Source organism: Diaporthe citri (assembly GCF_014595645.1).
Source record: "Diaporthe citri strain NFHF-8-4 chromosome Unknown scaffold_2, whole genome shotgun sequence".
NCBI classification, from domain to species: domain Eukaryota; kingdom Fungi; phylum Ascomycota; class Sordariomycetes; order Diaporthales; family Diaporthaceae; genus Diaporthe; species Diaporthe citri.
In genome coordinates, this window is record NW_025064847.1 from 1,232,111 (window position 1) to 1,255,942 (window position 23,832).

General features: G+C 56.8%; 5 protein-coding genes across 5 annotated transcripts; 3 read left to right on the plus strand and 2 right to left on the minus strand.

Annotated features, from left to right (window-relative positions):
* Window positions 1–5,192: 5,192 nt before the first annotated feature.
* INS49_005971 (uncharacterized protein) lies at window positions 5,193–6,987 on the plus strand (the record flags this gene model as incomplete). Its single annotated transcript, XM_043166746.1, has 2 exons — window positions 5,193–5,333; window positions 6,751–6,987. 2 exons carry the CDS (start codon window positions 5,193–5,195, stop codon window positions 6,985–6,987), a joined length of 378 nt encoding a protein of 125 aa, XP_043027890.1.
* A 1,427-nt stretch (window positions 6,988–8,414) lies between these two features.
* On the minus strand, window positions 8,415–14,309 carry INS49_005972 (uncharacterized protein; the record flags this gene model as incomplete). Its single annotated transcript, XM_043166747.1, has 5 exons — window positions 8,415–8,746; window positions 9,545–9,611; window positions 9,742–9,768; window positions 9,942–13,856; window positions 14,034–14,309. The coding sequence occupies 5 exons, from the start codon at window positions 14,307–14,309 to the stop codon at window positions 8,415–8,417; spliced, it is 4,617 nt and encodes a 1,538-aa protein (XP_043027891.1).
* Window positions 14,310–15,601: 1,292 nt separating this feature from the next.
* Window positions 15,602–17,610, minus strand: INS49_005973 (uncharacterized protein; the record flags this gene model as incomplete). Its single annotated transcript, XM_043166748.1, has 4 exons — window positions 15,602–15,680; window positions 15,831–16,481; window positions 16,536–17,509; window positions 17,605–17,610. The coding sequence occupies 4 exons, from the start codon at window positions 17,608–17,610 to the stop codon at window positions 15,602–15,604; spliced, it is 1,710 nt and encodes a 569-aa protein (XP_043027892.1).
* Window positions 17,611–18,957: 1,347 nt separating this feature from the next.
* On the plus strand, window positions 18,958–20,666 carry INS49_005974 (uncharacterized protein; the record flags this gene model as incomplete). The annotated part of the gene is made up of 2 exons (XM_043166749.1): window positions 18,958–19,285; window positions 19,336–20,666. The coding sequence occupies 2 exons, from the start codon at window positions 18,958–18,960 to the stop codon at window positions 20,664–20,666; spliced, it is 1,659 nt and encodes a 552-aa protein (XP_043027893.1).
* Window positions 20,667–21,497: 831 nt separating this feature from the next.
* On the plus strand, window positions 21,498–22,430 carry INS49_005975 (uncharacterized protein; the record flags this gene model as incomplete). The annotated part of the gene is made up of 3 exons (XM_043166750.1): window positions 21,498–21,532; window positions 21,609–21,767; window positions 21,884–22,430. 3 exons carry the CDS (start codon window positions 21,498–21,500, stop codon window positions 22,428–22,430), a joined length of 741 nt encoding a protein of 246 aa, XP_043027894.1.
* Between the last annotated feature and the right edge of the window lie 1,402 nt (window positions 22,431–23,832).

The following is a 23,832-nucleotide window of genomic DNA, read 5'->3' on the forward strand; positions in this document are numbered from 1 at the left end:
ACGCAGTACACGGTGTTCTGGACCACCCAGGTACTGTACTGTGCAGTGCAATAGGCCAGATCTCGGGGTGTAGACAGGATGCTGTAGAGGCCGGATTTGTGGATTTATTCTCCTGTGCATTGATGGATTGGAGTGAGTGTGCAGCTGGCCCAGCCCAGCCAGCCCATGGGCACGAAATCCGAAGGGTGCTGCTGGGCTCTAGCAGCACATACAGCAATTAAACCCGCCCCTCAGTTCCCACCAACTCGGGAAGCTCCACCGTCAGTTCCATCCCTGCTCCCAGAACGGGCGCCAGTCGGCAGGATTACGTCAGGGCCCCCCTGTCGCCTGTCCCTCAGTCGTGCCTGCAGTCTGCAGTCTGGAAGTCAGAGGTCTGCCCTGCAGTCTGCAGTCCGCCTGCCTGCCTGCCTGCCTGCCTGCCCCTCTCACCTCATCTTCTTCTGATCCGCTTCCATCCCAGGCCGCTCTCGCTGCCCACGGCGGCTACTTCCTTCCCTTGCGGGTCTGGGGACTACGTGACGAGTCAAATAGAATCTTGGGACTCGACGATCCCTCCGAGGCAGCTCGACTGGTCTTGTCTTCTTTCTTGACTTGACTTGACTTGACTTGACTTGACGTGACTTGAATTGGCCTCAGCTGTGGTTTGAGATGGCGTGTAATACACATCAGCAACATGGATTGAAGAACAAAACTGCACGCAGGCACGGCACGGCACAGTCTCGAATGATTCACACGCGGGCAAGCTAAGCCTCCCTCCCCTCCACTTCGCAGCAGAGCACCCCGTGGTACATGTGTACAGGTTCAGCTAGCTGTGTGTACGTCCGGCCAAACCTGCCTGCCCGCCTGCCTGCCTGCCTGCGCACACTCATGAGCATCACCACCACCAACCAACATCATCACCACCCAACTGTTCAGACAGCCGCGCCACGCTGCCCCTCTCCGTCGGCCCATGTCCTTCGTTCGGCAAGCCGGGGACCGCTTCTCCTGCGAAGTACTGTACTAGCATTTTTTGGCCATCCCCACCAGCCCTAGAAACCAAGGCGACACTCCACCGTCGGATGCCCCCCACATTCATGGATGCGGCCCTCCTCGGCGGTTGCCTTCCTTCGCAAGAAAAACCCGTTTGTAAGAGTGGGTCGGCGCGTTTGGGTTTTTGATCTCGATCTCCCTGCCTCTACGATTCAGACGGGAGACATTTGATCAGTCACAACGCCGGCGTGATGCAAAGGATGTTGCCGCCGCCCCCCGCAGTAGTGACCGCCTGCTGGGAATACCTTCCGTCATCAATAAAAATCCAGGGCCGAGACAACGGCATCTAGTCCACCAGGTAATAAAAGCATCACCGCAGCATTGCAGCAGCGGCATTCCAGCTGTTGACTCGCCCACGGTACAGTATGCCGCCAAGCTAGGCGGACGGGATCAGCCTCGGAACGAACCAAAGAAGAAATCCAAATTGCCAGCCCAGGCCCATCAGGGGGACACAGGCGCCCGGCGCCATATCGGAAGCTGCTCCCTAGCGAGAACCGTACAGTAACAGCACAGTGATCCTTGAAGATCCGGGCCCGTGGACCGCAGCTCGCCCGCTGTTGCGATCTCTTCCCTAGCCCTGCAGTGGCGGGACGGCGCGATACTACACACTGTAGTAGTGGGCCTCATGTTCGTGCGGCCCTCGTCCCGAGTGGTCACCTGTTCGCTTACTGCACGTTCTGGGCCATCCTCGGCAGACAAAGAAGCAAGCGTGCCCGTATCCTACTTGGCAACCTCTATTTCTTCATGCCAGCAGAACAGAGCCGACTGATGGCCGCTGAAGTAGGGTGGCACGACCCCCCACCCGCAACAGCAGCCGCGTGTGGGAGTTCGGGGGGAGGGGGCGGTGTCGAGCAGTTCTGGCACTGTAAATCCATCAATCTTGTGGGCACCTCTGGGAACTTGGTAGGCAGCGCCGTCCCTGTTTGGGACACACCAACCGTCTTATATGCATCACGATATGGAAGTACTGGGCATGATCTGCCGGATCGGCACCAGTGCGTCTCCCGGGGCAGGTCAACTTCCACTTCCTAACTAGCCCCGGTCGTTCGTCCGATTCTTCCAATTAGCACCGGCGCAATCCCAGCGTGACCCTCGGGTTCACGCGGGCACAGTGACCATACCACAGCATGAGGGGCGGTTTCTACTTTCGCAGCACCGCTTCGTCTGCGAGGCGTGTCTTGTGGCTTGGGGTAGCCCCAACCTCCCTCACCGACGATGCTGCCATACCAGCCCTTTAATTTTCTTTTTACTTTACCTCGCAGTTTCGCAGGCGGCAGCATGTTGTTATGTTATTATCGGGCGGGAGGCTTGAAGGATCCCGAGTTGGTCGTGTTCATGTGCAGGGCTGATGTGTTCCAGATCGAACTCCGTATCTCAAGCTGAGACCCGAGTCTTGATCTGAGTCTCTGCTACCCGATCGACTTCATCGCTACACCCGTCTCGATTCGGCGGCTCTTCCAGATTTCGAAGCCCGATCAAGTTTGCCAGTCACAGCACCAGCGCGTAGATTTCGACTTTGCATTGTATACGGCGTCATCGTCCACGCCTGGCGAATGTTTCAGCTGCCTCATTCAATTAACATCGATCTACCCGATGGTCACTTACAGTTGAGCAGCATACTTTAGGTACTGGACGTGGCTACCACTTTTGGCCTTCAGGCGTAGCAGACGAGTACATCTCGAGGCGTATCAATGGCTCTGTCCTCGACTACGGAAAGGTCTATGACTTCTACTTGCCGGACCAGCAAAAAATACCTTCAGCGTGCAGCACTGGCCTCAGATCAGAGTAGATCTCATAATTCGGGAGCTACCGATATCATTCTTACCTGTCGAATTTTTTTGGAACCTCACTGCGCTCACGTTGGTGTTTCAGCCCTCCTCAGACCGCACCAACGCGGGCCTTCACCGGTCTCGATAGCCTCTTGTTGCCGGACAGCCGCCTTGCAAGGGCACTTCGAAAAGGGTGTGCGTGCCTCGCTCATCATGTGGCCACCATTACCTGTTGATGGGTGCACCATTGTACCGGGTCTGCTGCGAACCCTGGTTCCCCATGGTGGAGTGCCGGACTGGAGAAATGATGAATCTGTGGCTTTCAAATCTGAATTATCCCGATCCATCGTTTCCTTAGAGCCGGGCCGACTTCTAAAGATACTGTACCAAAACTCGGACGTACCCTCGCCCTCCCCACCACTTCAGGCACGTGAAGATGGTGATAGTGGCTTGCTGCTTGGCCTATGTTGGTGAACTCGAACATGCGAGCGAGCCCTTCTTGTCAACGTGTTGGAGTGCGTCATTTCGGATCCGTGAGTTCGGGTTCGTTGTGCAGATGGCCCAAGTGCACGACACCTACCAGCGATGGCAGGTATTCTTGGCTCAGAGCTGACATTCTCGACTGTCTCATGTGCACCAAGTGCCAGAACTCGGCCGATACTGTACAAACGTTGCGTCCTGGCTTCCAAGCATCGAAGCAGAGCCGCGGACACTGCTACAAGCACCTACCTACTCTTCGGCAAGTTTGTCTCCCCTTTTCCATCTCGCATGAGGAAGTCGATGGGCTCATACGAGGTCTGCTCCTGGCCCAGTCCCAATCAAACCCTAGCGCGCTGGGAGGCTCCAGCGATGATGATCAGCCATTGCTTCCGGAAATTGGCTAAGTCCAATAATGGCGTGATACACCACGTCGCGTGGCTTGGTCTCCATCCTATTGTTACTCTGGTTTGCCGGCTCGGTAGAGATTCCGCCATCCGAGAGACGATACTGCAAGAGCCACGCCCCCGCGGAGCCTACAGGGCCCAAGGCAGCTCAACGGCCCACAAGCTAGTGAAGGGTACATCGTGGAGGCTTGCATACCACAGTACACGTGTAGTAACTTGCGCCGTGCTGCCATGATGTCCGCTCATGTTGGTGATCGTCGGTGTGAAAGGCTCACAGAGTCAAGGACAGTCATCCTGGATGGGGCTCAAGGGTACAGGAGAGTCACAGGGCGGTCGTGGCCCCACATTTCCTGTCAAGAGCGGGAAGCATGGACAGAGTCAAGGAACAGGGGTTCACATAAGCTCACCGACGTTCGAGGCTAATCCTCTCGTCCCGACAACACCTCTTGACGACACCATGAATACGCTGTCACTGAGACCATGGGACCCTCTCAAACCCCAGCAACCCTCAGCGAGAGCACTGGTTCATCTCAGGTCAAGTCTGCTCCGCCAGCCCCGGACCTGACTCGAGGTGGAGCTGGCCTGGACCTCCTATGTGGTCTGTTCGCACAATATTGCACCGCGTCGCAAGCACAGAAAGCACAAGCAACAGCGGAAGCCAGTCTGACCCTCCAGCAGCCGGCTGCCGTTTTTGGCGATAGTGGTCCACCCACCCACTGCCGGGATTGCGCTGGAAGCATGGTTTCGTCACGAACCACACAGCTCGCGATGTAACTCCCGCCCACCCTGCTGTCACGACCAACGGCCCAAAATTGATGGGTCAAATGCAGGTGCACCCAGCTATGCTGTGTTCCTCTCAGGATTGTGCATCACTGGTTGGGATAGGCCGGAGTGTCGCGAGCCAGCATTGAATGCCACTATGATACGACACATGTAAACTGCATCGCATTCGGCGGGGATGCAGCACACCCACACCAAGGTGAGTCTGAGGCACAGCGTACCGCTGGGCAAATTCGTCCCATGGTGGGACGCTACACCAGAAATTTCCCGCGTGCATTTGGACAATTGGACCACGGGCGCACACCAAGTGACGATTTCTCGATATCCTGACAGCAGAGACCACCCGAATGGCACCTAATCTGCTTGACACAATTTTGTCCTCGAAGTCCTGGATGACAGCCCCAGACCCGGAGACCACTGATCATGCTGATAGCACGTGGTCCAGTCCCTTAGTAACGACAATTGGACCGAGGGGTTCCCTGGAAAGTGGGAGAAATGCTCCAGCCTTTGTCAAGAACGACCAATTACGCATCTACCAAGGGCATCATTCAAGGCCCAGCCAGGATCAGGATCAATTCAGCGACTCAAATGGAGACCCGCTGTCAATGCCGCAGCAGTGTCCCGAGAATACGACAATGCTGTGGCCTGTCTGCCTGCCGGGCACAGTTCGACATCGGGCATGAGAAGATGGACTGTCGCGACGGCCGCGTCCTGATCTAGCGCCAAGACAATGGCGGTCTCTGCCATAACTCTTTCGCCAAATACAGAAGGGCTGTCGGGCGGTGAGGCCCCTATTCCCGTCTTCACCTTGCACGGCTCATGGGACCCCAACAAGCCGTGGTCCTCGATGGAGCCTGGAGACCTGGCGCCTGTGCTGCTACCGTAATCTAGGGCAAGACGCCACAGAGGCCTCTGAATACTGCAGCCCAAGCTGGCTTGCGGGCAGCCGTTACTACCCACTTGATCCAACGTGGGCTTGCAAATACAGACGTTGCATCAAAGACCCTGGGGAAATCTTCAACCACCGTACCACTTCCCGTACCAGCTGCTAACAGCATTACTCATCCTGCTGTGTTCAATACCTTGTTTTTCACGGGAGATGCAATCAATGCAACAGGTAAAGAGAGCCAGAAGGTCTTTCTGCATGCCACGCCAAGTCAACAGCCATAACCCCGTTTTGAAACCTTGTGCAGCCAACCCCCCCCCCTCGTCATGCATGATTGCAGTATCGACGGCATGCACAGTCCGGAGATCGGCGCGAGAAACACATGCTGTGACACGCGACTAAGTGAATCCAGCCGTGTTCGCTGGCAATGTCGATGGTCAGCTGGAGCTCCAATGGTTCCCGCCGTGCTCGCGATTTCGGGGGTGTCAGCACATGCCTGTTCCCACCATCGAGGCTGCCGGTTCAGCCATTGTGTACAGGTGTCAGGCAGAAGAACGACCCCCACTTGTGCGACGGGCGGACCATTAGGTATCATGAGCGACTACCGCTCATTGCTACCTATCGCCCGCATTCTTGTCTGGTGCAATCAATCTTCGCGGCTTTTGTGCGCCCCATGTCGCCGCTCAGTCCTGCTCGCCAGCTCATGCCTCGCCCTCTCGATCCGGGACCGCGAGGAACCTCCATTAAGTCCTGGAAAGCTGCGCGGATCGCAGTAGAGACCTGCTGCACAGATTTACGTGCGTGGGATGGAAACTCCCTGCGGAAAGGACCCTATCGCATGTCCTTGACGTCTCTGAAATATCTCACGTACTCCGGTACAGTACACACCAGCAACACGGAGTGACTCACGTACCATTCGATTCTACAGGTACATATTACCAAGGGGAGGTGCACGCTCGCGGTAGTATTCGTGCAGATCCGCCTCCCACAGAAGCGTTGAATATCTCGTGGGATTCTTTTTGAACTCTTCGTTTAAAGTTGCCTCGTACCTGTGGACCGCCGTTGATCCTTCTGGCCTTTTTTGTGGGCGGTTCAGCTCTCCGCGGCAATGCTAATAAGGGCATTGGCTCGGTTGACTTTCTGGATTGATGCCCTAGATGTGACTTGGTATTTTCCTCTGCCTTGCGTTGTCTGACTCTCCTTCCCTGCCTCCTACGGTCTTTCATGGGGCATGGAGCCTTTGATGGCGATTCACAGGCCGCGAGTCGGAATGTGGGTAAAAGGTCTGACCACCGTGCCGCCCTTGTCACATTTGTGTGCTACGCAGCGCAAGGATGAAGTCGGAGAAAGGCGTGGTTTCACCGGACGGCAGTTATTGCTCCAGTGCTGATAACCTCAACAGGACGCGCGACTATGTCTGAACTTGCGTCGAATCAATTACCTGGCCAAGACCAAGCGAAGAGATGACAAGCTCAACTCGCATCGCCTCAACGTACAGTACGTAGCTATGGCGTGCTGTGACTTCATCATGATCCGGGCGGAACACGGAGACGATCCCCGCCGCAAGAAATTAGACTGCCGGTACCAGCCCAGAAACAACCAAATAAAACCACGAAGCTCCGCCATCCTGGCATGCTGAGGAGATACATAGTACCAAGAGGCGGAGGACCCCTCTCTCTCTCGGGCCCCTCCTGTGCATTTCCGAGAGGTGGATCTCTGCTGTCAGAAAGGAGCTGTGCCGCACGCCCATGATCCAGGGAATTCGACCCCCTCCCCTTGGGGGGTTCATTTTCCCAACGGGCGTCCGGGATTTCGACTGCGCGGGAGCGACCCCCCGGTCTCCCGCGTTGCCTGGCTGGTGGTGTGCGAAAGAGAAGGAACTTCCTTTTCCCAGGCGAAGAGCCCGCGACATCCAGCCATGCGACTAGCTCACCGTCTCCCGTGTGTGAAATAAGCCACAGAGTATTAGGGAGATTGGGCTGTATCTCGGAGACTACGAAAAAGAAAGAAAACACAAAACAAAAAAAAAGAAAAATGATTGTCCCGGGGCGCTGAGACTACAGATCCCCAGCGAGATCTCGCCCACCCCCAAATCGCTCCCCGGGGTTTGGGACGGGAGGGATCTAGGGGCCAAGCAGCAGCCAAAGCAAAGCACAGTCAGTCATTCGGAAGCAACTCCATCCGCATGTTCCGACACTTGCTTCTTCTGCTTTTTCCCCCATGGGACGGAGGAGAGGGAGGGACGGGATCGCGGTGTGTGGACGCGCATCTTCACCCTTTGTTTCTGGTTATTTTGCTTTTCTTTTCATCTTTTTTCCTTTTTGTCACTCCTTCTTCCCCAGTAAGCAAGCCACCGCTTACGCACGCAGACACTCTCTCGGTGCTGGTGCGGTTACACAGCGTCCCTAGTAGGTCACTGGAGAAGTCTCATCCTTCATTCTTCTCCCCTTCCCGGGGCTCCATCTCGCCTATCATGTCTGGAATCCACACACCGACGGAAACCCGTGGTAGAGGGGGGCGCCCGACTGCCCCATCGGGGGATCTGGTGGTAAGAACTATGTACAACCAACAGCATCGACGAGACACTCGTCTTACCGTCCCCTCCCGACGCCACCAACACACACACACACACACACACACACACAATCAGCCCCGGGGGGAAGGCAACCACCACACCACACCACACCACACACACACACACATACACACACACACCGAAATGCCTGCCGAGATTTGTGTGAATTCCCATCCGAGATCTGAGATGGCTCTTGTTTGGAACTTTTATATGGTCAGAGCAGGCTGTACCTGTGTAACTACATGAGATTCCCTCCCCCCCAAAAAACACAAATGCTTTGACCCGCTGCCTGCCGGTTTCATGCATGCTTCGCTCACACTTTTGCCCTGCCATAAATGCCAGTAAAAAAGACCACGACACCACCAACACCACTACCATTCGCACAGGCCTAGGCCCGAGGCGATAGCACTCTATCTGGGTTCACAACCGCACGTAAATACACACACTACACACTACACACACACACACACATAGCACATGACCGCCCCTCCTCACTCCCCATCCTTGTCCAGCCCGGCCTGCTTGACCAGCGAGTAGAAGACGCCCCTCCGGGCGACGAGGTCCGCGGGCGTGCCGAACTCGGCGACCTCGCCCTTGTCGAGGACGACGACCCTGTCGCTGTCGAGGATGGTGTTGATGCGGTGCGCGACGGTGATGATGGTGCGGTTCGCAAAGAGCGGGCTGCGCAGCGTCTGCTGCAGCATCGCGTCCGTCTCGACGTCCACCGCCGCCGTCGCCTCGTCCAGGATCAGGATGTTGGACGGCGTGAGCATCGCGCGCGCGAGGGACACGAGCTGCCGCTGGCCTTGTGAGAGGTTCGAGCCTGTGTGAGAGCGCGGGGGCGCCGGTGGTCAGCCATCATCATCGTCATCGCCGTCATCATACCATTATCGTTGTCATCACGTCGTTTATTTTCCCCCAAGGCAGTGAGTGTGTGTTTGATTTCCGCGTGAGTTTTTCCGCTTGGGTTACTCAAGCATTGGGGACGATGATGTAAGACGCGAGGCGGGGGGGAGAAGGGGGAAGGGAGGGATGGAGGCGAAATGGAGCGGGTTGGATCTCCCGAGCACACATCGTCGGCTAAAGAATTTGAGGTGGTGGTGGTGAGACGTTGCCGGCTGTAATACGAGCCAGATCGAGCATGTCCAACCAGGTCCCCAATGTGCGTACGACGGGGTCTTGTCCAGGCAGGACGTGTGCGACCAGAACGTGTGCCACGTGAGGTGTGCAAGGTATAGCGGATAGCGCGTTGGATGTGGCTCGAGTCGAGAGGAAAATCGAAGGGGGCAAGGAGCCTAGAACTTGTGTGGATGGCCACGAGACCAGATTTTCCTGCATGTAATGGAGATCATGCAGGCACTTCTCTTTTCGGATCACGAGGAGAGCTGTAGATGAGAGATGACGGCGATTGCCAGCCAGCCACCCGCCCAGAGAGGCTCACGCTCGACGAGACCCTCGGGCTTGGGGCTCGCTCCCCGCCCAGTGCGTGCTCGGATGTGCCAAAATGGGGCGGGAGACCCAGACCGCTGTTACAAGTGATGATGCTGTGCGAGGCATGGTGCACGAAAGGGCCGAAGGAAAGCGAAGGAGAAAGGTCTAGCTGTATGGCCTGTGGACTCACCTGCTTCCTGTATCCGTGCTTCGAGGCCACCGTCCATCTGGCTAACGTGTGCCTTGAGCCGGGCGTGCTGGCAGTGAAACGGTGTCAGTAAAAGTGGGATCGTACAGCCTAGCAGACCGAGGGCGCCACCGCATAAACGTTTTCTGCCATGTGGCAGGGCGATTGGAGAGAAATCGGCTCCTGTGTAACGGGCTTACCTCGAGAACGCTCCACAGCTCGGTATCCTGCAGCATCTGAATCAGTACTCATGATCTCATTGCCCGGAAGAGGCTTGAAAAGTGTCAATCATGTCGGGGGGCTTGGTGGTGGCAGTTCCCAATTTGTTCATGGAGGTGGGACGAGTTCGCCCTTCTGGGCATTGGGGGACGCCAGAGGAGAAGGGGGGTGGGTGACTTACATCATGTACATGACCAGGGTCCAGATTGTCCCTGACCGTCCCTTCGAAGAGGGCAGCATCTTGAGGTATTATCGCCAAGCGGCGGCGTAGGTCCAATAGACCGATGCTGGACGTGTTCAGGTCGTCGATCGATATGTTGCCGCTGGCCGCCTCGATGATGCGGAACAAGGCAAGCGTCAGGCTGGACTTTCCAGCCCCCGTGCGACCCACAACACCTATCTTCTCATGCGACTTGATATCTAGCTTGATGTTCTTGAGAACAAGGTCCAAGCCCTCGCGGTACCTCGCACTGTAGTTGTTGAAGGAGATGGTGCCGGAGGCGGGCCAGGCAGCAGGCGGCCGCTTCTGAGGGTTGATCTCGGGTGCCTCGCTGGGGAGTCTGGCGTACTCGAGCACTCGCTCCACAGACACGATGTTAGTCTCCACCTCGACGGTCTGGCGCACAATCCAGTTGAGCGAGGTCGTAATCTGCAGTGCATATGACATGGCCAGACCGACCGCGCCGGGGCTTAGCCCGCTGTGGCTCGCGACGGAGAGGATCGAGAATCCTGCGGCTGCGAGGATGACCACGGCGCCGATGAACTCGAGGCGGATAGCCAACCATCTGTTGGCGCTGATGGATGGGAAGAAGGCCTTGAGATTAGAGTCCACCCGCCACTCGTTCTCACGCTCGAACCGCGGCTGCTGACGGTAGGCCCGAATTGTGGAGATGCCGCCCAGTGACTCTTGGAAGTGAGCGTAAATCGGGCTGCGGCTGACACTGTCCAGCCGCTTGAGCTCCCGAGAGGTCCTCAGGTAGTACTTCTGGATCCAGAGGTACATGGCCGTCATCGGGAGAATCACGGCAATGAAAGCGGGTGTCGTGAAAGACACAACAGCCAGCGTGAAACCTGACTTGGCCACGTTCACGAACAGCATGTTGAAGGTCCTTGCTAGAACCTCGTCCACACGATAGATGTCAGACGAGAATCTGTTCAGGATCCGGCCCGCGGGCGTCGTGTCGAAGAAGGACATGGGGCTCCTGAAGATGGCCTTTGCCATGCGTTCATGCAGTTTTCGTGAGGCCTCGATGGAGCAGAAGATCCACAGAATCAAGGTCTGGACAACCGTCAGACTGGAAGAGCCAATCCCGAAGGCGAAGTAGATGCCGATATATTTTCCAACATCGTCGTTCGCACCAACACGAGAGTTGGTTTCCGCCCAGTCCTTCAGCCAGAAGTTGCCCGCGATCTGAGCGGTCTGGGCGGCCAGCAACGCGATCAAGTACACACAGACAGCGAAGGGGTCATTCATCTTTGCGTATTCGCCGTAGACGGACCACTTGACCTTGCCTTGCTCACTGTGTTCCTTCGCCTGCCGGGTCTTGCTCGGTGCGGCCTCCTCGTCGGTCAGCTTGCCCCGGGGACCTCGGAAACTGGCAGTGCTCGCCCTTCTCAGGGTGGCCATGCTGTCGGAACGCCCATTTGATTTACCCTGACGTGGGCCAGGGCGGATAGCCTGGAGAGTTGCAAGCCCTTCTTGTGCCTCTTCCATTTCGTCTTTCTCGCGCTCGTCCTCGATCGAGGAAATCTCGCTATCGAACGACCCATTACCAGGGCTGTCGGCGCTGGCTGGTCCCGGAGTTGAGGGGCCCGAGTCTTGACCAGCGGACTTGTAGATATCCGCAACGAGGCCGCGCATGGCTACCAGCTGCTGCAGAGTCCCTTGCTCGACAATGCTGCCTTCTCGCAGCATGACAATGTAGTCGGCCTCGGCCAGTACGGGAATTGCGTTGGTAGCCAAGACACGAGTCTTCGAAGCCAGCAGGCCCTTGGGGCCGAGGACATTATCGATGATATGACGCCCAACGTGAGCGTCTACCGCAGAGAGAACATCGTCCAAGAGGTACACATCAGACCGCGCGTACACAGCGCGGGCCAGAGCGACACGCGCCTTTTGTCCGCCGGAGAGAGAAATGCCTCGCTCCCCGACAACTGTCTCATCTCCGTCCGGAAGGACGGTGAAGTCATCAAGCAGCGCGCATGCCTTGACTGTCTTCTCGTAGAAGTTCGAGTCGTACCGGTAACCAAAGACGATGTTCTCTTTGACCGTGGCATTCATGATCCAAGGGGTCTGGGCCACGTACGCGACTGCGCCGTGGACCGTGACATTGCCCTTGACCTTGTACAGGTCCCCTATCAGGCTCTGCAGGAACGACGACTTGCCGCTTCCTACCCTGCCCACAACGCAGGACAGTTCTCCCTTGCTAGCGGAGAATGTGATGTCCTGGAGGGCGTTCTTGTTCTCGTTGTGGCGGTCCCACGAGAAGGTGCCATCCTTGACTGAGATGGTCTCCTCGCCGGGGTCTTCAACGGCTGGCTTCCAGGTGATAGCATCAGGTTGCAGCTCTTCCGCGGTCAGGTAAGCAGTCAATCGGCCGACTGCTACAGTAGCCTCCACAATTGATGATATCACCATGGGGAAGACTGCAAGAGGGAAAGACAGAAGGTTGAAGAGCGCCAGAGCCGGGAAGACAATATCCGTCGTCAGAGGCTCCTTGTGAGTGAGCACGAACACTGTGAACGTGATACACGACACGAGGAAAGGAGTAGTGCTCCAAGTGAAGTTGGCAACTGCCTGCGCGGCTCCTATCTTGCGAAGGGTCTTCAACTCCTGCTCGTTCCGCACATAGTTGAGCTTGTTCATAAAGGCAGCTCCCCAGCTGTACAGCTTGATGGACTTCATCATCGCCACTATCTCGGCAATCAAACGGCTTCTGGTATCCTTGTTCTTCATCTGCTCCTTCTGCAACGTCTTCATGAAGCGAGCCACAATGCCGTTCAGGGGCACCATTGCGAGCATGACACCCACACCAGCCATCATCGACCAGCCCACCAGTTGATACAGCGAGATCATGCAGATGGTGATCTGGAACGGGGCAGACCACACCTGCTGGGCGAATTGCGCCAGGTCCTGCAAACGTTGCGCGTCCACCGCCATGTAGTTCACGATGTCGCCTGTCGACTTGGCCGCGCGGCCTTCGTTAGATAGCTTCAGGGCCTTCCGGTAGATCGAAGAGGTCAGACCGGCCTTGATCCGCATGCCCGTGACGAAAGTGCCCTGGAAGTACTGGTGGATCATGCTGGTCTGGAACACAGCGACAGCAAACATGGCTATTGCGATCGAGGCACCCTTGATCACAGGCTCCGGTTCCTTGCCCTCGCCGTACGAGGCGACGAAAGCGATGAGGAATCTCAGCAGCTGCGGCTGAACAAACGCCGAGATGTCGTTCATCATCTTGAACACACCGGCGAGCGCATATGGGCCGCCATACGCATGAAACAGCGCGATCCATAGTGACGGGCGCTCGCGGTGCTGCAGCTGGTGCTTCCACGCCGTCTCGAAGGCCGACCCCGTCGCCTTGCTGGTATCGCTCTTCTGCAGCCCCCACAGGTCGTCCTCGGTGAGGTAGTTCTCGTAGCCGAATTTCATGAGTGGCGTCATCCACGAGAAAGTGAGCCGCGAGAAAATTGTCGCATACTCAGCTGGGCACTCCTCCTCGTCGACGAGGGCCTCGTACTGATCGCTCCGCTTAGGCCACTGCCACTCCACAAGAAATGCGACCACCGAGACCCCAAAGCCCACGCAGTAGGTCACAAAGTATGCCTGGTTCGAGGCGTAGATCTGCTGGGAGATGAGGGATCGCAGCTTGACGGCAAGAGCTATGAGCAGGAACAGCCAGTAGAAGAGGACGACCCCGTTCGCGTTCCGCAGCCTCGCGTGTTCGAGCCATTGTATCGAGAATATGACGGCAAGGGAGGCTATGGTGAGGGCTGTCGTCCACACCCTGAAGTCTCCAAACCATATATTAGGGTAGTTGATAATCTGGATGACGAGCTGGGCGGTGAAGTCGGCGATGACGAGGGCTAGTAGACTCTGTCGTGCGCACGCAAAATTGTTAGCCAAGCTTCTTTCTCTTTCTTTTCTCTCCACCAGGCAGACAGAGACAATGCAAAGCCAGCCAAAGCGCATTGCGCTCGCATCCGTACCTGTTTGGTCCAAAAGTGCCACCCCTTGACCACCTCGGCCGGCTTCCTCATGCAGCAGCCACACCACGGCCAGCAGCCCGAGGACGAGGCCGAACAGGGCGACGGAGGCGACCCAGACGTCGAGGAAGCAGGGCGTGAAGTCGTAGCGGAAGGGGCTCAGGGGGCCCCAGCCCTCCTCGTTACCGCATAGCGGCTGCTTGAAGTCCTCGCCGGCGGTGAGGTAGCCCCGCCCGAGCTCGAGGCGCTGCGGCCGGTAGCCGGTGAAGGAGCCCGAGGATGCGAGGAGGGCGGCAGCCTGCTGGGACGAGGGGTCGTCGTCGCCGCCGAGAACGAACTGCATCTCCGAAGGGGGTGTGGTGGTTCTCGGTCGTTTGCGCAATTGTCACTCGCGGTCTGAGGACATGCTACGGAGCGCTGTGCCGTTCGTTGGTGGGACCGAGGCGCTTTTGGTGTGTCTACAGTCGCAGGTCTTGTCTTGCCAGACTCGGTGGTGTAGGACGGCAACGTGCCCAGAGACAAGGAGAGAACAGAATGAAAAAAGGTTAAGTGGTCCCGGAGGTTTGGGTTCGCCTCTTCGGACGGAACACTGTTACCACCTATGATGGGCCTCGGGGCTGAGAAGTTATTAGATCCGAGCCGATGACGTTTTTTGTCCTCGTCATTCAACTCGTCGAATATAGTTTTCAGACGGCACTAGTCCTGTCAGTCCATCCACAGCTTCTGTTCTGAAGAGGTTATTTTTCTTTTCTTCTTCTGGGGCTGAGCAAGGTGCCTTCTCTCAGCACTGTACAGTTCGCCCTGCAGCCAATTGAGCAACCCACGCCGCCGGTCAGGCAGACGCATGCTTTGTAATGCACACATGAATCTTCGCAGTTCTGCGGGTGCATTCTGGGAGGGTCTCTTGGTCAAATGGGCAAGCTCCTCCGGCTATCGGGGCGCGGGACTCCAGGTGTGGGTCGCCGCCTGTGCCTGATAAGCGGGCCAACCCATGCAGGTTTATGCAAGGTCTCGGGAGCCAAGCCGTGGCAGTCACTGTTCGTGCCAGTAAGGTTTGGTATCTAGTGTAGACTACCTATCCGAGCCCTGCCAGCCTGCTTCGTCCGTCACTGATCACGGTGCATCTATCTCACTTGCCCTGGCAGCCCACCTCCACAAGGCTGCTACTACTCTAGACCACATGCTTGACGGATCTCAAGACGATCATCCCGAGGCGCATTGTGGACCTCGAATGGACCGTGAAGTTGGCCAGCAACCTGATCAACCCAGTTTTCAGCATTGCATGTGGGATTTTCTCGTAGCCATGAACTGAGACAAATGTCACCAGCACTCATTGATTCGAAGAGACATTATCAAGACCAACGCAACGCCGAGGTATCTTCATCAGGTCGCTCATCGTACAGGACCGACCTTCATTGACCATGCAATAAGCTGCGCATTCAAGTATTACTGCCAGCACAGGCTAATCCTCCAAGAAATGGCCGGGGCATGAGTACACTGCCCACCCAACGTATCTTCATTGTGTCATCACGGTAGTCTGGAGGGCGGCGGATCAGTTTTACTCCCATCTCCCAAAACCGCCCAGCACCACGGGGCAACGCCGTCTTCCCAGCCCCATCCCACCTGAAATTTGGTTCATCGTAGATCTGTACTGGGGAAGTAGCGTGGACCCGCGAATCCTTTCGCGAAGACACCTTGCACGTCGATATTGGACCTGTTGATTTATTCAGCGTCAGCATTTTTCGACAACGATAGTCCCATAAGGTCGAGAGCACGCCTGAAGACACCTTCTCCTGAGGTGCTGACGCCTAACGCCGCACGAAATGGGGTGCAAACAGGAGAGACTTGATCTCGGAATACGTACGTCGGATGATACATCTTAAGAAGAATATATCTCCCCGAAATTGGAGGATCAAATTTGATGGTGCACCTATTCTTGTCCTTCTCGATGTAAAATTTGGCGTGGGGTGCAAGCAGTTCGCCGCCGACTGCCCTCACGGCCTCCTGGGTGGCAAGCTGAGATGCCTCGGCGGCTTCAGCCAGCGTCATGTCCTGGGCGTCTCGGTCCACCGGCGGCGGCGCCGGCGGGGGGCTGCTGTCATCGTCATTGAGCCCCATGTCGTCGTTCCAAGGAGCAAACCCGTTCTCGCCGTCCTCGCTGTCATCACTCTCGAATGGCAAGGGGCCAATCCTATTGGGCGGGGGTGCTTGCCGTCGAAGCAGACGGGGCACAGGCGACTCCTCGGTGTCACTGCAGTCTGTGTCTATGGTCACAGGGAAGTGTAGAGGTTCGACCGGGAACACTGCTGCTTTGTGCTCCAAAGCCTCCTCCAGACGGGCGTTGAGGTTGATACGCCTTTGACGCGAACGGCTATTGGACATGTCGTAGTTGTGCCGTGCCCGTTCCCCGGGCGTCCTCGTGTCGTCGCGTGGGACGTATTGGACTTGGTACTGGGCCGTCCTGTTGAGAACTTCGTCACATGCCATGGAGACAAACACCATGCCCTCCCGAATTCTGCTCAAAGTTAGCTCCTCCCCCTGTTACATGCGATTGGAGTCAGAGACTTACGGTGAAGAGTAGTTGGCACTGGGGGCCCTGATCACCAATTCTGACAAGGTGAAGACGGTGGCGCCCTGGTGCTTCAGCACAATGTTGCAGCGGTTCCGTTTTGTGCAATAGACAGAATTGTCCCTCTTGAGAATGCTCTCCGGGGGATTGATGTTGCTGTCGGCATACATCCCACCATCACAGCTCTCAATCTCCATCTTCAGTTGGCCAGGCTCGATCTGGCCAAACCTGCCATAGCGGAACCCTTTAAAGCTAGACCCTGTCCTCTCAGAATCCAGCTTACGCCGTTTTACTCGACGGCTGTCCTCAGCCTGTTCTGGATAGGGAGTATGTGAGTGGGATGTCGGGCTCAGAGGAGATGACATCATGGCGGTATTGGTGTACTCTAGAAGTGCACGCAGTTGCGAATTCGCATCGTCCAAATCGTACTCCAGGTCTTCGAAGCTGGTCGGGTTCGACGTTCGATTCTCAGAAGTTCGGTATCGGTCAAGCCATCTCTCGGCAAGTCGTTGGCGTGCCGGGCGTCCACTCGTGCCGGTGGGTGTGGACGTTGCAGAGCCTCGCCGCGTGCCTAGGGAGCGCAGAGGTGGCAGGGCTGTCGCGGTGGCCAGGCTCGCGAAGCTGGGCAGGGCTTCTGAGTGCCGCGGTGCAGGCTCTCGTGAGAATCTGCGCTGGAGGTCCCGTTGGTTGGTAGACATGTTCCCGGGAGAAGCAGTCTCCCCGTCGCTACTTATCAAGCCTAGACGGGGCCTTGGTCCCGTCGTGGCTCCTCCTGCGGTGGCCTCAGAAGCCTCTCGTTCCCCGCCAGTGCGCGAGTCCCCGTCCAGATCTCTTCCGATTTCCACCCTCTGGAGTAGACGGTTTCTCAACAGGCGCTGTCGCTCGTGCCGCACTCGGTTGATGATTCGTTCCAGCTCGTCGTCCCCTCGTACTTCGGCCTGAGAGAAGTCTAGTAGACGGCGTTGGTCTTGGTACTGGGATGGTGTTTCGAGTTAGAGTGAGATGGCGATCGCAGGTGCTGCTGTGGGCGAAGGTGAGACCGAGCAGATGCAGGGTCTCTATCACTCACGGGCATTTCAAGACAAAGATGGCAGTGCGGGCGAGACGGCCGCCAATAAAGCGCCGCACCTGCTCCAATCGCTCGGGACGGTGACGTGGGGTCCAACAGCAGAGGCTGTTCGCTGCACTGCGTGAGTCGTGAGTCAAAGCCGTAATTCAAGGTGCAGAGAGTGTGATGTGGGTTGGGTTGTCAAGATGGGACGGCGAGTTGTGACGGGGTTGCATGGAAGAGTGGTCGTTGGTCGGTGGCCGTTGAGAGGAGGGTGAAGCGCGACGTCAATGCCGACAGGGACCGCTGAATCCGGGTGTGCTTAGTCTGGTCCAGTTTGTATTTCACAAGGCAGTAGCAGCCCCTCCCTCCAAGTAGACGCAAACCATCTCTATAAGCGGATCGTCCGTCATACGCTACCTGCCTGGGCGACAAGGTCGGCAGCCCACTGGAATAATTCAGAAACAGAGCCTGCAGTGATGAAACGACCCGAGGAAATCTACGTGACCAAGGAGCAAGAGGCATACGAGACTACCTGCACCAGATAACAGACTGCCAGGCGTACACAGAACAGGAGGATATCCTGTCGAGGTCTCCCGCAGTACAATCTACAGAACGGGTCAAGGCCTTCCGGGGGTTGGCAAAACGGAAGCTGGCAGATATGGACGAGGCGACGAAGGCAAATCTCAGAGTACCTACGGTAGGAACGTAGTCCGAGCCATTGGAGACCCCTGCTCAGTAGGGCGAGATGTGTGGGCGGGTCAGCAAATCCACCAGGGGGCCCACTCCTATCGCCTTGCCTCCCTACGTAAGTACCTGGACGGGTACCTAGGTACCTAGGTGCTTGGGTGGCCCAGGGTGTGCCATACGGCTGAAGAGCTGCCTACCTACCTACCTACGTAACTGCAGGTGCCCAGGCGGTTGGTGACTGGTTGGAAGCTTGCAACGCAACGACCCTGAGCTTCAGACAACGGCTTAGACATTACGATCTGCCACCTTTCAACCTGGACAACTCCCATCACGAGTCGGTCGCCCTGAAGCTCACCGGGGCAGGACTCACTGTGTTCAAGGTGTGCCATCGAGCTCCAGAGTCAAGCTCGGCAGCTACAGGCTCACAGCAAGCACCGCGATACGTACCGACAAACTGACCTCGGGACGCTCAACGTACGAAACTTCAGCTGCCCGAGTGCAAAGGGCCACGACTGAAAGCAGGACAGACGGAACAGAAACACAGTCCTTTCATCCCACTTGGGCCTCATTCCTCGTCTTCGAGAGCACTGAACCTCTCTTGGGAGGTTGTTTGAATCTCTGTGTCCCTTTCAATCCTTCAGGCCTCATTGAGATCCCAGCACCACTCTTCCCACCTCACTCACGATGGATCACCCGGAGCAAACGGCCCACGGCCAAGAGGAAAGCGCCTCCGCGCACACAAATGCCCAGCCAGAAGGTTCCAGCGCGACGCAGGCACAGCCAGCACCCGATGCCAATGCCAACCCCATCCAGCATGGCGACTTCTCGAATCTCCCAATGCAGCCTGGGATGCCACCAGACCTGAATCTGCTCTCCATGTTGCCACAGGACGGAAGCCTGCTGGGACCAGATGCGCTGATGAATATGCCGATGATGATGCCTATGATGATGCCCGACGGCTCGATGGACGCCAACGGCATGTTGAGCATGCCTCAAAACGGGATCAGCAATGGTAAGTCCACCTCTGCGTCGTCAAGTCTCCCACAACTCACACCTTCGTAGACGAGATCGCACTGTATGACAGACAAATACGCCTTTGGGGTATGGCCGCCCAGCAAAAGATCCGCAACGCGAACGTGTTGCTCATCACAATGAAGGGTCTGGCAAACGAGATCGCCAAGAATCTGGTACTGGCGGGCATAGGGTCCTTGACCATCATCGACCATGATAACGTTACCGAGGCCGACCTGGGCTCTCAGTTCTTCCTCTCTGAGAAGGAGGGCCACCTAGGAAAGAACAGGGCCGAGGCAGCGTTGCCTCAAGTCCAGAAGCTGAACCCGCGAGTTACTGTCATCGCCGACACGGACGACGTGCGGTTCAAGGGCGCGAGCTACTTCGCCCTTTTTGACATGGTCATCGCGACTGACCTGGACCCCGATGCCTTGAACATAATCAACACGGCGACGCGCCTAAATATGCGGCCGTTCTACGCTGCTGGTACACATGGACTTTACGGCTTCATCTTCGCCGACTTGATCGAGCACACATTTTCGATTGAGCGGGAGAAACCCAACGTGCCCACTGAGTTGAAGGCCGAGACGAGAACACGGCAAATCTTCCAAGTCGACTCGAAGAAGGAGAACGGGAAGGAGATGGAGATCGTCTCCAAGAAGGAGGTCTATAGCACTTGGTTGCTCGCCAGCGACGGCGCGTTCTTACCTGAAGAATACACCAAGAGCAAGCGACGCCTTAAAGCCGTCAGCCCGGCCTTGTCGTGCCTTCGGGCACTGTGGGAGTTCCAGACTTCCCATAATGGTCGCAACCCGGGAGCGAACCAGGCCGACCTCGCGGCATTCACGAAATCGGCCACTCAAAAGCACAAGGACCTCCAATTGCCTGGGGAGACCCTCACAGCTGAGTTTCTGCGAAGTTTCCTGCAGAATATTGGTTGCGAGGTTGCCCCCGTTACTGCCATACTTGGGGGACAATTGGCGCAAGACGTGATCAACGTACTCGGCCAGACCCAGCAGCCAATCCAGAACACCGTCATCTTCGACGGCAATACTATGGAGGCCAACCTGTACCCTCTGCACCCCGAAGGCGCTCTTGGCGCGTCGCTTCTTTCCATGGGGCTCGGCGGGATTGCTGGAATCCCGGGGATGGGCAACGGGGACATGAACGGGTTGATGGGTGACCCATCGATGATGCCTATGGGCATGCAACCGATGGACATGGGGTTCAACGGCGCGCCCATGGCCACCGCCGGCGTGCAACCACAATTCAACAGCGCGGGAGCTGGCACAAATGAGGCCCAGACAAACTTCACCGGTGCAGGTTCGGCCCCAAGCACAGGTCCGGGTGCAGGCGCTGGCGAATCACATCCAAGTGGCTGATTGTTCTCATTGATTGGCAGGAAGGGTCACATGTGAGCAAGAAGCTGCATGAGGCCTGCAGGAGGTGGGTGCTGGTTGGCGAATGCGCAGGAAAACGGTCTCGACTGGCTGCACTGCGGATATCAATATCTGGAGAGGGATGCATTTGTGGGTACGCATGCCAAGGGCTAGGGAGGAAAATGTACAGTAATAATGTGTCGAGATACCTTGGGGACACGACGGGAATGGCGTTGGCTACACAGTAGATGATGAAGAAACGCACCGGAATGAACGAAGCATTGGCAACTCGAAGCTGAATGGCTGGTCCAGCTGAGCCCCACCGCCCGCGCCGATGATGCTGAATGACTACAACGCGGGCCTTCCCGTTTTGGGAGATGCTTGGAGGGGTGGTGGCGATGCGGCCAGAGGAAAAGCAAGCGCCTCACCTGTTTGACAGCTTGACTCACCGGCCATCATTATCGATCCTTACTCCGTGTGCCTGCCTATCGTGCTACCTATCCGCCTGAACCAGGGCCGAAAATAGACGGTTCAGACTGTTGTAGTCATTCTAAACCAGGCTGTGTAGAGAAAGAAAAAATTGGGTGCTCACAGTCGTGCTCACCTCCCTGCGGTTCCGAATTTCGTCAACCTGAGCCACTGCTTCCTTCCCTGCCGACGATTGCAGATAAAGGTCGACCCTTCCCGGCCGCCCCAAAAATTCTCTATCAGCAACACCGCAAAGCAACTCTGCAAAAGACGACCCGTCTCTATCCTTTGACTCTACCCATTCCGACCACTCCAGAAACCCCTTACGAACAGTAATTAAAAAGGAACACACGAGCAACCACAATCATGGCGGTGCGAGCACAATTTGAGAACTCCAACGAGTGAGCATCTACCCCGCGGCCCCGCGATCCTCTCACTCAAGGTGCCCGCGCTGACTTGACACCACCTAAATCGCAGGGTCGGAGTCTTCTCTACCCTCACAAACTCCTACGCGCTTACGGCCATAGGCGCAAGCGAGAACTTCTACAGTATCTTCGAGGCCGAGTTGCAAGATGTCATCCCCATCGTCAGAACCACCATCGCCGGCACCCGCATCGTCGGCCGGTTAACAACAGGGTAAGTCTTGATGCACCTGGCCCGGGCTGGACTGGCCCAGTCTTTGTCACTCGCGGTTCGCGAGCATGACAGGACGGCCAAGACGAGCAGCCTGCTGACTTGAGTACTCCCAATAGCAACCGGAAAGGCCTCCTCGTCCCCACCAGCACAACCGACCAAGAACTCCAGCACATCCGAAATGCCCTCCCCGACGAGGTAAAAATTCAACGGATAGAGGAGCGCCTCTCGGCGCTCGGCAACGTGATTGTCGCAAACGATCACATTGCCCTGGTCCACCCGGACCTGGAGCGCGAGACGGAGGAGATTATCGCAGACGTGCTGGGCGTGGAGGTGTTTAGGCAAACGGTGGCCGACAACGTTCTGGTGGGATCATACATGGCGCTCTCAAATCAGGGTGGTCTGGTGCACCCCAAGACGTCAATAAGCGACCAAGATGAGCTCTCCAGCCTGCTGCAGGTGCCGCTTGTGGCCGGCTCGGTCAACAGGGGCAGCTCGGTGGTAGGGGGTGGTATGGTGGTGAACGACTGGATGGCAGTGACGGGGCTGGATACCACGGCGACGGAGCTCAGTGTCATCGAGAGCGTGTTCAGGCTTGGCGAGGGCGCCGCACCCGGCAACATCAACACCAACATGAAGGAGACTATGGTGGAGTCCTTCTACTAGAGGCCTGAGCGGGTCGCTTCCTGGACAAGAGCCTTGGAATATCTTTTGAAGCGGTATAGTCGAGCCTGTTTGTAAAAGATCGGCTCTTATTACCACAGCGATAAAGCTACATTGTCCAAGAGTTGACGTTCACCATCACTTCTCCAGGAACCCGTGACATGGCAGACATTGACCGTCTCAAATGTTTGGACCGAGGGGAGCGAGCATTCCAACTGCCTCGTGATCAAGCTGATCAAGCTCAGGATGATCAATCACTCAGGTCTCGAAACGGTTTAGGTGGCCTACCAACGAGTGCGCCTTCAAAAAGCAAAATAAGTGCCAATGTATCTTGGGAAGGCTCAATTCTGGAATGTAGCTTTTCAGTTGCCATCTGGATGCGAGGTAGGCAACCAGACACCAGACAACCAGGACTTGCTTCCAACCAGGCTGCCAGGCTGCCCATGGCAAGCAAGGCTTGCTGCATTCAGCGTCATAGCCAGTTCTGGTGGCCGGTGGACCCCTAAAATTCCATAGCAACCCAGCCACCACAACACACACCCAGTGACGATGCTGTTGCATTACCTTGGCAGAATCTTGAATGCAAGAAAGTATAATTCTGAAGTTTCCGACTCACCCGTTGGTTCGGCAGCCGTGGAACATAACTGTGAACCTCTCTCCCATAATGCACTACTGGAGAACACAAAAAGCTCTCGCTTCTCTCTTCGCACTCCTCACTACTCCATTTCGGCTCTTGGTTCAACTCCGGACCCTTCCAAGGTTGCAGTGAACCCCACCGTTCCATCGCTTCGATCGCAACAAAACGCGCATGCTGCAGTGCAAATAGCCCTCGGAAACGAGAAACACTGCCTACCAGGTCAGGCAGGCCGGGCAGGTCGAGGGCTCGATACGTCACCGAGCTGTCGTCACCGAGCACTGGCTCAGACACACAAAAGAAGATCGGAACTGCCGCCATATACTGGGGTTGCGGCCCATCCGCCTACTGCCGCCGAGGTACTGTGTGGCAGAGAGCGAGACAGCACACAGAGAAGAGAGAGACAAGCAGCAAGGGACGGGGACGAGAAACAGGGATTGGTCTGCTACGAGCTGCAGGCCCGGCACGTCAATCCTAATCGGGGACCCTGGAGGGTTTATGCAACTGCTCCGCCTGTGCAGGGCAGCTCCCAGATCTCACCTGCACAATACACTGCCATCCCGCCCGAGTCCCTGCCGTGGCACCCGCCTGCCCGTCTGAGGCAACGCATCGTCGACGGCCCTCTCTCTAAGCTACTGCTCGGCTTGATGTTTTAGCCAGGCACACGCCAGGCACGGCTTAAAACGACTCGTTGTTCTTGGTCAAAGACGGTGTGCCGCCGCCTATTTTCCCTTACACAACACAAATCACGCCTGGCCCCGCGCGACAGGG